This window comes from Melozone crissalis, unplaced genomic scaffold (genome assembly GCF_028551555.1).
Source record: "Melozone crissalis strain CALT ecotype California unplaced genomic scaffold, PUWL_Pcris_2 ptg000029l_1, whole genome shotgun sequence".
Taxonomy (NCBI): Eukaryota; Metazoa; Chordata; class Aves; order Passeriformes; family Passerellidae; genus Melozone; species Melozone crissalis.
Window position 1 is genome coordinate 14,529,439 of NW_026535807.1, and position 12,375 is coordinate 14,541,813.

General features: G+C 43.5%; 1 protein-coding gene across 2 annotated transcripts in view; it reads left to right on the forward strand.

Annotated features, from left to right (window-relative positions):
- Positions 1-270: 270 nt before the first annotated feature.
- Positions 271-12,375, forward strand: part of POC1A (POC1 centriolar protein A) — a 44,047-nt gene continuing 31,942 nt past the window's right edge. For both annotated transcript variants that reach the window (XM_054281032.1, XM_054281033.1), the window contains exons 1-7: positions 271-318; positions 1,458-1,542; positions 2,239-2,410; positions 3,282-3,461; positions 4,557-4,664; positions 5,916-6,031; positions 10,261-10,394. In XM_054281032.1, coding sequence (XP_054137007.1) covers positions 301-318; positions 1,458-1,542; positions 2,239-2,410; positions 3,282-3,461; positions 4,557-4,664; positions 5,916-6,031; positions 10,261-10,394 — 813 coding nt within the window. In that variant the 5' untranslated portion in view covers positions 271-300. The remainder of the gene's footprint in view (positions 319-1,457; positions 1,543-2,238; positions 2,411-3,281; positions 3,462-4,556; positions 4,665-5,915; positions 6,032-10,260; positions 10,395-12,375) is intronic.

Below are 12,375 nucleotides of genomic sequence, written 5' to 3' on the forward strand. Positions count from 1 at the left end.
ACAAAAACGAGAGGGGTGGTGGGCACTGAACGAGAGCGGCACCAAGCCTGCCAGGATAACGGCTGTAACAGCGCCGGAGGGGGCTTTCCCAACGCCCCCCAACGTCCTGAGCCCCCTGACGGGGCTGGCCGTGCTCAGAGCAGCCCGCTCCCACACCCCACCCTGAGGCGCTGCCGGGCTCCCGCCGCGGGCCCGCCACGGCGCCCTCAGCCGGGCCCGCCCCCGCCCGCCCCCCGCTGGGCGGGGCCGTTGCTACGGGGCGCGCGCGGCGCGGGAACCGAACGGCGGCCGCGGGGCGTCATGGCCGCCCTGTGCGAGGTGAGCGCCGGCCGGGCGGGAACGGAACGGACCAGCACAGCCCGTGTGGGGCCGCTGAGGCGGGACCGGGGCATCCCGCCGAGCGGGAGGGAGGCGGTGGCAGCCCTTGGGCCGCTGTGTCCCAGCCGGCAGGGATGTGACACTGCCCGGAAGAGTGAAAGGGGAAGGCAGGGCTGGTGCTGGGGCTGGTGCAGTGTCTGGTGCTGTGGGGGGCCCTGAGGCCGCGGTGGCGGTGAGAGGCAGTGCTGGGCTCGGGGGCGTTCATGCAGGTGGGGCTGGGGACAGAGGGGTTCGGGGAGCTTAATGCTGAGGTGTAGCCCTGGGTGTGGGGTGCTTTGCAGCCGGGGTTGGTCTGTGTGTGCGGAGAGCGGCGCCTCCGGGCTCTTGGAGGGGTTCTGGGTCTCCGGGGGGCCGGGCTGAGCGGGGAGCGCTGCCCTGCTCTGGGACTGGGCTCTGGTCAAATCCCGAGTGTGGGATTGCCAGGGAGGCAGTGGCAGTGTGTGTGAGAGCAAGGACTGAAGGCTGACCAGCCTGTCCTGAACGATTTTCAAGTGTTAAAACCTCTTGTAATAGTTCTCTCAGGTCTTTGTTTTTTTTGCCTGGCCTCAGGCTTTTGTTGGCCTTTGCAGCAAGGTGCTGTGGGAGGGGTTAGGTGTCAGTCTGTTTTGCTGCAATTCTCATTTGTCCTGCCTGTTTCAACAGGTGTGTTAAATCTTGTGAGTTTGCCTCTTCTGTGCAAATAATGGCCTCTTGGCTACACCTGAGCTGAGATGGGCAGCTGTCAAAGCAAAGCTGAGCTTGGCTGCCTGCTCAGGTGATCATGGACATGGCTTATCTGTTCTACAGTCAGCTTTAGAGTCTCTGTGCCAGCAGCGTGTTGTAAAAGTGCATGAGGGATTTGTGCAGTCACTCAAGATTCAAGCTAATAACAGCTTGGATAATTTGCTTCATTTAAAATTTATGGTATATGTGAGATTTGTGTTTTGTGTTGTGCAGTTGCCTGCACAATGGTTCTTGCCTCTGCCTGTTTTTTTGTGGGGTGAATGTGTGGCTTGGTTCACTTCTTCTAGAAATAAAATTATTTTATTGTACAAAGATGGTTCTTAAATCTGTAGTGTCTGAACATTCTTGTCTTCTAGGAAGATCCATCCCTGGAGAGGCACTTCAAAGGCCACAGAGATGCTGTCACTAGTGTGGACTTCAGTCGTGCTAAGAAACAATTGGGTAAATTGTCTGTGTTTTGGTGGCCAGAGGATAAAGAAAGAGCTGTTCTGCTTTAGTTAGATGGGGGGAACAGTGGAAGTAACTGAGCTCTGCAACAGCAAAAGGTCCTGCTGCTGCTTCCTGCTAACAGCAAGTTGAGCGCTGCTCCACTCACCTTCCAAGCCTGTGTTTTCAGAATGTTGTGAAGAACTGCTGAGCTGACTTTGGTCAATGTTTTGCCACAAGGGAGAGGTGTTGGAGGGAGGTGTAGCCAGCGTGCTTTTAAGACACCAACTCAGTGGTCTTCTCTGCTTAATCTGAAGTGACATTTAACCTGCTGCAGCTGATGCCTTTGCCCATAAGAAAGTGAAGAGAGAACCTTCATTTCCTGAGTGTGTGGACGACTTGCAACCTGTGGCTGTTGCATGTCTGAATTCTTGGAATTAAATTGTCAGTCCAAAGTAATGCATGGCTGGCCTTGCTTTGTTTGAATTACTGATGAAATTATATGCATGACAATAATGAAATCCACAGCTTGCAATAGACTGGTGAAGCTCTTGAAGCTTTGAAAAAGCTTCAAGAAAAAGCTACTAAAACTACATTTCACCCTCAGCTCTACGATGGAGAGCTGAGGGTGAAATGTAGTTTTAGTATAATTGGAGGAGAGCTAATGCAAGTTTGGTTTCGTGTGGTTTTGTTTTTCCTTTTTTATTTCAGCAAGTGGCTCAATGGATTCGTGCCTGATGATCTGGAGCATGAAGCCTCAGATGAGAGCCTATCGCTTCTTGGGCCACAAGGATGCAGTGTTGTGTGTCCAGTTCTCACCCTCTGGTCACCTCGTGGCTTCAGGCTCTAGAGACAAAACAGTTCGTTTGTGGATCCCTAGTGTGTGAGTACCTGTTCCCTCTCTTTGTGTTTACCTATGGCTTGGAATTTCTCCTTAGTGCTTTGTAGCAGTTCTCTGGCTATGGGACAGGGATCTGTTTGAGGGAAAGAAGAACCACTGTGTCTTTGTCTTCAGTCTGTGGATATGGAGCTCCTGGTGGTACAGTACATGCTGGAGACAGATTTTGGACTGAGAGTTCCTTGAACCTGTTGGATCTCTAAATATGTCTTGTGTTTATTAGCCAGAAAGATGCATCTTGCGTTCATTTGGAAATGATGTGTAAAGAAAAACGAACACATTTGAATTGTTTTGACTGGCTGAGTTAATGGCAGATTGCTCACAGCTGTACAGTATCAGGTGTGCTGAATTCGAGTGTGATGTGGCACTGGAATGGCCAGCTGGGCATGGGCCATTACAGGAGCAGTTGGGAGGTCGTTGCCTGCTTGGCTCTTGTTTGAATGAGCTGTGAAAACACCTCACTCTTTGCCTGCCTTGCAGCAAAGTACCTGGCAAGAGTACAGAACCAAAGTGTCTTCTTTTACATTGATCTTTTTGTAAGTGTTTAAATGGTTGCACAAATTAGCTGTGGCATTTTTTCCCCTTTATAGGAAACATGGGTTGTTTCCTGTTGGATTGGCCTCCAGTATGGAACTGGAACAACTGGTTTTAGCTGTGTGTTCTGTACTACTCATGAAGCATGAGCAACTTTGGGGTCCATCAATGTTTTTATCCTACTGTGGTAACATGCAGTTCCCATAGAAATGATGGTTACTAGCACTGCTCAGCATGCAGCAGCTCTGTGCTTTCAGGTACAGAAAACAAATGCATTTGCTGCCCTTTGTACAGTTTTAAAGAGCTCTTCCCTTTTGTGTAGCAAGGGAGAATCGACTGTGTTCAAGGCTCACACGGGAACCGTGAGAAGTGTTCATTTCTCCAGCGATGGCCAGTCCTTAGTTACAGCTTCTGATGACAAAACCATCAAAGTGTGGACGGTTCACAGGCAGAAGTTTCTGTTCTCACTGAGTCAGCACATCAACTGGGTTCGCTGTGCCAGGTGAGTGCAGCCAGGAGATTTATCCCTCAAAGCAGAGGCTCAGTGTCATGGTCTGGTGCAACAAATTTCTGTTCAGGGTGATTCACGTGTGTCCAGTGACTGAAATACATTGCTGACCTGCAGAGACATCCTTTGAGTAATAGTCTGCACCCCTGTTGTGTTTCTCCAGAAATCTCTGTCAAGCAGAGGCTTTCCTGCTTTGTGATTTGTTCTGTTTTGTTTTTACCTGGTGAGGAAAATTCTGTGTCTTGAAGTTGCTAATAGAAAAAAAAAATGAGAGGCTTCTGCTGTTATTTCAGCTTAGTTTCTTTAGACTTGCCATGCCCCTTGTTAAAATGATCACCAGTGCTACCTCTAAAATGTTTTAAGTGCTGCCATGATAAGAACATTATTTCCTGATAACTGTTTCAGATTTGGTTTCAAGGAGTTATTTATGCATACGTGTATCTAGGCTAAAGCCGTGGTTCCTCTGTAGGTGAAGAGTTCATTACAGTTCTGGAACATGGTGGTGGCAGTGGCTGGTAGCACTCTAGATGCCCACAGAAGAGCAGAAAGGATGTTTTTCCAGTATGTCTGATGATCTGGAGTTAGGGACTCAAGTCCTGATTCTGTAATGTGTATTCCTGTGAAGAGAGATCTGGATCTGTCATGTATATGATATTTTGAGATGGGAACTTAATATATTCTCCTAAGGCACTGGAATGGGCGAAGGCTCTGCTGCAGCTGTTTTCTTGTGAGTGGCTGTGTTGCTCTGAACTCTTGTGGGAAAGGCAGGAATTGTTTTGAATCAGGGCAGAGAAACAACTTGAGGTACACTTAAATTGAAACAAGTAAGACACAAGATCTTAAGTCAGACTCAAGACTTTCCTGAGGGTTATTTTATGTGCTTATGGAGTTAGGGATAGTTTGAGTACTTAGGGCTTGCTTTCTTTTCCCTCAACTTAGTGATTGGGTTTTCAGTCTCACCGATGCCTCTGTGACTTTTCAAAAAGCTAGGTGTGTTTACCAACATGTCAAAACACCTGGCCAAATTCAGTCGACCCTGTACTCCTTGCATTTGATGGCTTTTGTTAATTGCTGTAACTCTTACCTTAGATTCTCTCCTGATGGACGATTGATAGTGTCATCCAGTGATGATAAAACTGTCAAGCTGTGGGACAAAACCAGCAGAGAATGCATCCACTCCTTCTGTGAGCATGGAGGGTAAGTACCTGGTGGTGATGTCTGAAGTGGGGAATTTACACCTGGTTTGTGAGGTTCAGGGGTCCCTGTCCCGGCAATTATAAAACTGCTTAAAAAACCCATTGGCACCTTTTACAAAAGTAGCCAGTGTGAGGGCCCAGTCCAGAATTGCCCTGCCCCTTTGCTCAAGGTTAGAACTGTGAGGGTTATATTTCAGTAACTGTCCAGCACATCAAGCCTCAGTTTCCTTGTGTGTATTTATTTTTGGAGATACTTAAATTCATTATCTCTCTATTTTGCTCTGAGGTGACACAAATTCAAAGTGCAAAAGTGTACTGACAGAATGGCACTTGGAATGCTTTGATTCATCTTCAAGTTTTTAAATAATGAGGTTATTCAAAACCCCCACTTTACATTCAGAAAAATAGCTGTTAAATTTGGAATGTAGCAAAAGATAATTTACCCAGAAACATAAAACAAGTCCTCAGAGAACTGAGACTGCAGTCTCCCTAATTCATTGCTGCACTGAATTTCTAGTGCAATATTTTGTTCTTTCTAGGTAATATACAATGAAAATAAGACAAATTCAGACATTTATTTTTTTCAATGCTTTGAAGTATGTGTCTTGTCCAAACAACCTATTGAAATAGCTCATTTTTTTTCCGTACTTGCTACAAGAATAGTCAAAAGATAATTAATTTTATCCAGTTTGTTTGGTGAGGAGTTATCTTTTCTTGAAGAGTCTGAAGCTTTTATTGTAATTATGTTTTCAAACTAAAAATTGATTGGATTCAGGTCCAGGAAGAAATTTGGCCTCAGCCTTGCTACTTTCCAAGGGGCAACATATGATTTCAGGCACAAATTCACTAAGTTCCATTTTAAATTTAATTACCAGAAGAAAACTCTCTGTTCAGTCTTGTACACATCACTCTGGAAATAATGTTAATATAGTAGAAGACATATATTATGCAAACATTAAATGAAGACTTGAAAATGTTGTTGTGACAGTTGGATCCATCAGATTTCAGGAGGTTTGTGTCTGCAGCTCCTACACCTGCAATGTGAACTACTGAAGATGTGCTTAGGTAGGAGCCTGCAGTCTGGCTGGGGTTGGAAGCAAGGTCTTAAGAGAAATTCAGCGAAATCAATATTCAGGTTATTTCCTCGTTTCCTTAACGTTCAGTGAGTCACGGTGTAGCTCCCCTTGTTGAAGAGGCATGTTTGGTGTGCAGCAGGAGTTGCAGTCAGCAGCTGGCTTTGGTGCTGTTGCAGGTTTGTGACCCACGTGGATTTCCATCCCAGCGGTAACTGCATTGCCGCGGGCAGCACGGACAGCACCGTGAAGCTCTGGGACGTCAGGATGAACAGACTGCTGCAGCACTACCAAGGCAAGTCAGCAGCTTACAGCAGCTGAACCTTTCCAGCTATTGGTGCCAGTTGCTCTGAAATCCAAGGATTGTTTCTCCCTCAGCTGCTGCTTTTCCAAAAAGGCACTGGGTTAGGCTTGCCAGCAGGAGCCTTTCTTCACCAGACATCATGCTTTGCTTTGTGTTTAGCTCCAGAGCTAATCCTGGGGCTGTCCCATGTTGCGTTACCTGTCTTACCTGTGATGCCATTTGGCTCCTATTCACTGTTACTGAGAGGGTGCTGTGCAATAAAAAGGATGTGGCCTTTGCCTCTGAATAATCCTGTAAGAGGAGTCAGAATTGTATTCCAGCAATTCAGAATGTTAGGTTCTTTTATAAGAAAATTAGGAAAAGTTAACAAAAAGGGAAAATCAAAATCAATCGATTGCAATTCTATACTATGATCCATGTTTATGGTTCCTTTTCCAAACTCTGTTTTTCAATGCTTCCATAATTAGCTTTGATGATGCCAAATGGTATCTCTTCCCATTACATGTTCTTGTCCCACTGATTAGTGCTGCTCTTTGGTAGATCTGGATAGGAAAAGGGTGCTTTCCCTTCCCTGCCAGCTTCTGTGAGATTGATTGACCTATTCTGTGCATTAGTTTCTTAAGCCAAAATGTGGCTTTTCTTTGCTAACAACAGCTTTTAAGGCTGCATTGATATTTTAAAATGAATACATTCTCCAGCACTGTTCTCAGTGTTCATAGCTTATTAAACTTTATTTTGCTACCTTTCCCTGAGAAACTGCTTCTGGCATACTCATAAAGCAGATCAGAGACATGGGGCTGGAGCTTGGTGTGTCCTTTCTGCCCTCAACATAAGCTTTTGTGCATTCCTGCTGTGACAGTCTCCCAGCTTCAGTCATTGTTCTGGATCACAGTCACTCCCAGCTCTCTGATAGTTAACAAAATCTAATAGAAATCAAACTTTTTGGTGACTGTTTTGATTTGTCAGTATTGAGCATGCAATTTGTGTAATAAGCATTGTTAGCTTGTGGCCCATATCAAAACTTGGAAATGCCTTCCTGAAGTCTTGTTGCTAAAATCAGTAGCGTTTTTAAATACTTGGGCAGTGTCAGGTTGTCCTTTAACCTGCTTTATCAGCTTTTCAATGGTGGCAAAATCTGCAGTGCATATTTCCAGCCACAGTATAACTTGGCTCAAAAGTTGTCTCTTCCTGCTTTCCACTTACTGCTATTAAATTGTCCAAATCTGATGTGGTTTAGGCTTGGCTGCCAGGTTTATTTTTTGCCTTGCAATGACATATTTCCCTGGTATCCCACCCTTTCTGAATGGCATTTTAGTGTGACACCCTTGCTATTGAAGTGAGCATTTTCCTGGGGTGAGTGTTATTTTTAACAGCTACTGTGTAAATCCTAACTGTGGATTAAACCTTTAACTAAAAATAGTAATAATAGCTGAAGAAACCTTAAATTGCAGTGTTGGTTTTTTGCAGTCACTTCATGCACCTGTGGCCACAAACTGATGTGTTTGTAACATGTTCTGGGGATGTTTATAAATCCTGCCTTTCTGAGAGTTTATACATATCTCATTTTGACTAAATCTGATTTAGTTTTGTGTCTCCCCTGTGAGGCTGCCACTCCTGTCCCACTAGATGGCATCTGTGCCTTCAGAATGTGCTGATGCTGCCTGATTGCCAGGGACTCCATTTTAAACATGGAGTTAACAGATGAGTGGCCCTGCCTCGGGCTCTTGCGTCTGAAGTTGGGCTCATTTCCAGCACTGATTAGTCTTTTAGCAGTGTTGCTCTTGTTGCCAGCACTTGTTCCAACTGTGACATTTGTAAATGAAAGTTGGAAGTAGAGAGCAAGCTGCAAAACCTTTTGTATGGTGTGTTTTTCTTTGAGCCAAGCAAAGTATGCTCTGGTCACGTTTACTGTACAGGAGAACACACAGATGCTTTATTTGGTTCTCTGCTTGGCACTGAGTCTTTTGTACAACCCCTACAAAAATGGCTAGTGTTTACTGCCTGACATTTTTTCCCTGTCCAAAGCTGTGTGGGGGACACCTCTGTAGCAGGTCTATGGAAACAGCTCTAACTTGTTTTTTATTCCTATTTAAAAAGAATAATTGGTACTTCTATTCAGTTTGGATGGGACTGATGGTGGTTATCTGTTCAGTGGAGACTGTGGCTGTTTCAAATTCATCCTAATTTATCTACTTGCTGGTGATACTAAGGGTTGCATTACATAAAAGAAATGCTGTGGGGCTTGGGACAGTTTTGAGCAGGCTGGGAGGACTCGGTTTTAGATGTTCACCCCCAGTATAAGTTCCCTAAGAGGCTCTTAGTTTGCTAGGGCTTGGCTGGCAGAAGGATGGGCTTGTAGCAACGAGTCACTGGGAGATGCCACCTGGTGCTGCACTGGGTTTCTTGCTCACAGCATGAAATCAAGTGAGGTGGCAGGATGTGTTGGCACTTTTTTTGGAGAGGTGTTATGAATGGTCTTGTGGGAGGTATGAGCTGCCTTGGCAGTAGAGATGAACTTTACTCTGAGTTTACAAGAGCTAGTAACTCCTTGGGCACAGAAGCTGTGACTGCTTATGCAGCTACAGTCTGTGTGACTTTTTTCCATTATGGAAAGGACTTTTTGTGAAACTAGAAATTCTTTATTTACCTTCTGGAACTTGGAGGATTACATTACTAACCTTGTCTATTTCTGATGTGATTCCTTTCAGGACTTTCCTTAGTTGACAAGACACATTTACATTTATCTGAATATAGACTCTAAGGGGGTGCGGAATACTACAAATCACTCAGAATAAGGTTTTTAAGGGAGAAAGATATTTATCACTCTTTCATAAGAAAAAACTCCACACAGACCTTTTTGTCCTTCAGTAGGTAGCATGGTACAGGGTTGGGGGTAGAGGAAGATCTAGCTGTGTGACAGAGACAGTATTCACCAAGAAGAATAACAGTTTAGAAGTTACCTGTGTTAAGGTTTTCTTCTGTTTTGTAACAGTCTGGGTCAAGAGGAGTTATTTTCAGAACTTAGCTGAGGTATTTAGTGTTCCTGAGAATTTCAAAAGTGGAGACATTCTGTTTTACAGTTGAGGAAGGTTATTTCAGCTATCTGCTTCAAATCCATATATGCAAAAAATAATATTTGCTTCTAATGTACTTAAAATGGTATTTTAAGGGATTTCTTAATATGCAGTGTGGATTCAAAATGCACAGTAGACTCTCAACAGAATATAAATTTAGTTGGGTGTGATGTATCAGAAGTAGTAGATTTGAGATACCAGAACATTTGGAGGGCACATAGTATAATTAGGAATAATTGGATGGTTAAATCCCTCCTCAGGCATATTAATATTCTGCAGTGTCACATACTCTCAGGAAGCTGGGCATATGTGAGGTACTGCATGTTCTCATAAATAAATATGTTCAATAGCCTGTTCTGCAAGAGTTTGGGGAGGGAAAAAAGTCATATATTAAATGTTTAATGTTGCACTGAACTTCAGTGAAGTTTGACTTTTTTCCTAGAACATTTTCTTTAGCTTTTTTCAGAATAAATCTTGGGTTTCATCTTCATGCAGGGAAAATGGCTTTATTGCAAGTTCACACTCTTGATAGTTTGGCTGTTTGTATTTGTTTTAAATTTTTGGCGAGACAAATAGGATGTCTGAGGAAATAATGCTTGTACTGGACCATTTTCAAGTTGCTCTTATTTCCTAGTTTTTCTTAACCCCAGTCTTGGCTAGAGTCAGATAGTAAACCAAAAGAAGTTGTGCAGTGTCAACTCTGAGTGTCTTCCATTGTAATTTCAGTCTTCTCAGTGTCCTGAGATGCAGATTTTAATCTAGAATGACTTAGGAGTGAGGCCAGCAGCTCCACAGTAGTAAAATACATCAATGTCCAGCACTTTCACAGAATCCTGTAGTTCACTTGCACATACAGTACATTTTGGGCTATACTGGAAGCTTTTGTAACATTAAATCTCTCAGAATAATTGGCAAAGCTTCCTTTTTCCTTTCAGTAAAGTAGTGCCTATTTTTACAAGAATTGAGTTACTGTTATTGTTCTCCAGTGCTTTGAAGAGTTTTTGTGGAATGTTTCCCCCATGATAATTTTCCTGTTAAATTTTATAACAGAAAATTGCAATGTGCTGGTGCTTTATTTTGTTCTTTTGCCTTGGGCTTATGTAAACTGGTCTTGGTGACTATTATACTTTTTTTTTCCATCCTTAGTGCACAGCTCTGTGGTCAACAGCCTTTCCTTTCATCCCTCTGGAAACTATCTGGTTACTGCTTCCAGTGATTCAACTCTGAAGATTCTAGACTTGTTAGAAGGAAGACTTCTCTATACTCTGCATGGTCACCAGGTGAGGCAAAGCCTTTTTTACAGTAATGCACAGACTCACAATAAACTGAGCAAATGCATGCTTGAGACTTTCATTCTTCGTGACCAGAAATTGTTTGAAATCTTCCTTGTGTAAAATCATTATTATAATGCTAATAATCTTTGAGATCATCACTGTTTTGAGGGGAAGGAGGTGGAGGTGAGGCAGGAATGGAGAGAATGAGAAAGCAAGACTAAAAGTGAGCTCCAATATTGAGGATTCAAGTCTGAGGCAGAAGGAACTCGGAGCAGCACCCTTGACTCTGACTGACCCTGTCAGCCTCCAGTGCAGCTCTGTCTCCTCCCTCTAGAGAGCTGCAAATAACACTTGGCCCCCTGACACAGGTGTTCTGAAGATAAATGCTGTTCACCTGGCAGGAGACTCAAGAACAGTAGCAGTAAAATAGAGGATATCTATTTTGGGATTTGATTTGGGAACATCTTGTTAATGGACTGAATCATACAATTGAAGGTGATAAATGGTGCTGGTTGGTTAAGTTGAACTGATTTGCCTATTAGTATTATGCTGCTGGATGTGTTGCTTGTAAGGTTAATTTTATGAATGCTTGGAACTCTCTTTCTGAATCTTAAATGAAAATAAATAGACTAATTTCATTGTGCACGCAGAGTGGAGTGTGAAAAAGCAGAACTGCCTTAAGGCATCCCTTTCCAAAGGGACAAAGAGAACAGAAATTCTTAACCCACTTGTGTCTCTTTTAAAGTGGGGGCTGAGTTTTAAAGCATAAAAACTGTCAGGGGAAAACCACAGCCTGAAGCTTTTTGGAGATGATGGGGATTGTTGTGGGCAATAATGGTATCTGTGTAAGCTGTAAATCTGATAATTCTGTCTTCTTGTGGCTTTGTTTAGTGACTGCCTTGTTTGATGTCTAAAGAGATCAACTTTCTTCTGTAACTTCTCTTTTGCTGTATATTAATAATATTTTTTTTTGTAATATTAATGGAAAAAATAGGAAAACCTTATGCTTAAATCTTTTATGAAGTAGAGCTTTGATTAAAATTGACCAAAGGGTTCAGCTGTTAAAAGAATGGGGAGGAGATAACAAATGCTGGTTATCCTAACATGTTAGCCTTGGCTGTATAAAACTGTTCTTGGAAGACTGGACTGAGTGGATACTCCTATCAGATAGGGGCTGCAAAGCTTCTGTTGCTTTAATCTTGTTTTCATATTTGTCTGTTGTGTTAATCTGCCAAGTGAGTTCTTGGGAAGAAGCTTTCTGGAAAAGGGTGAGTGTTAGAAGCATGGGAAATCTTTACACTTCCCCCCTTCCCTCAGGAAAGGATGTGCCTGGTTATGGTTCAGCAGCAGGCTGAACCTGCTTTCCATTTTTCTCCCATTTGAGCTGCTAGCCGTGCCTCACTGACTGCATTAGCACACACAAAAAAAAGAGTTTAGCATTGAATGAGAGTCCAAACCTGATTATGGTGATGGAGATCTTCAGAATGAGCCATAGAAAGTCCCTTTAGGCTAATGTTGTACTTAACTCGAGGCTTTAAAAGAACAGTTTGTGGATCATCTATTCAAAAGTAGAATTAAAGCTCCCTGTTCTTCCTCCCTGCTGCTTCAGATCAATAAAACAGTGTCTGCCTCTTTCTCCTGGGCATCTAAGTGGCATTGGAAAAGCTTTGCTGTTGGCACAGCTGAAGAGTAGCTGCTGTTGTGGCATTTACAGCTTCTTCAGTTTGGAAACAAGTGCGAGTATTGAAGTGGCTGGTGGAGCTTTCTGCTTGCCTTTAAGGGTATTGCACTGAGATATCTGTGCAACCAGTCCTGCCTGACATTCCCTGTCTGGAATGTGCTGTGTTGCTGTGGGGTGGTTCTTTTACTCCCTGATTGAGCACTGCTTTTCCACCAAAAGCTTATGGCAACCTGTGCTTTGTTCCCAGTTAGCCACTGTCAGTGGCTACAGGCTGTGCTGTCAACAGGGGTGGATTCCTGCACTGGC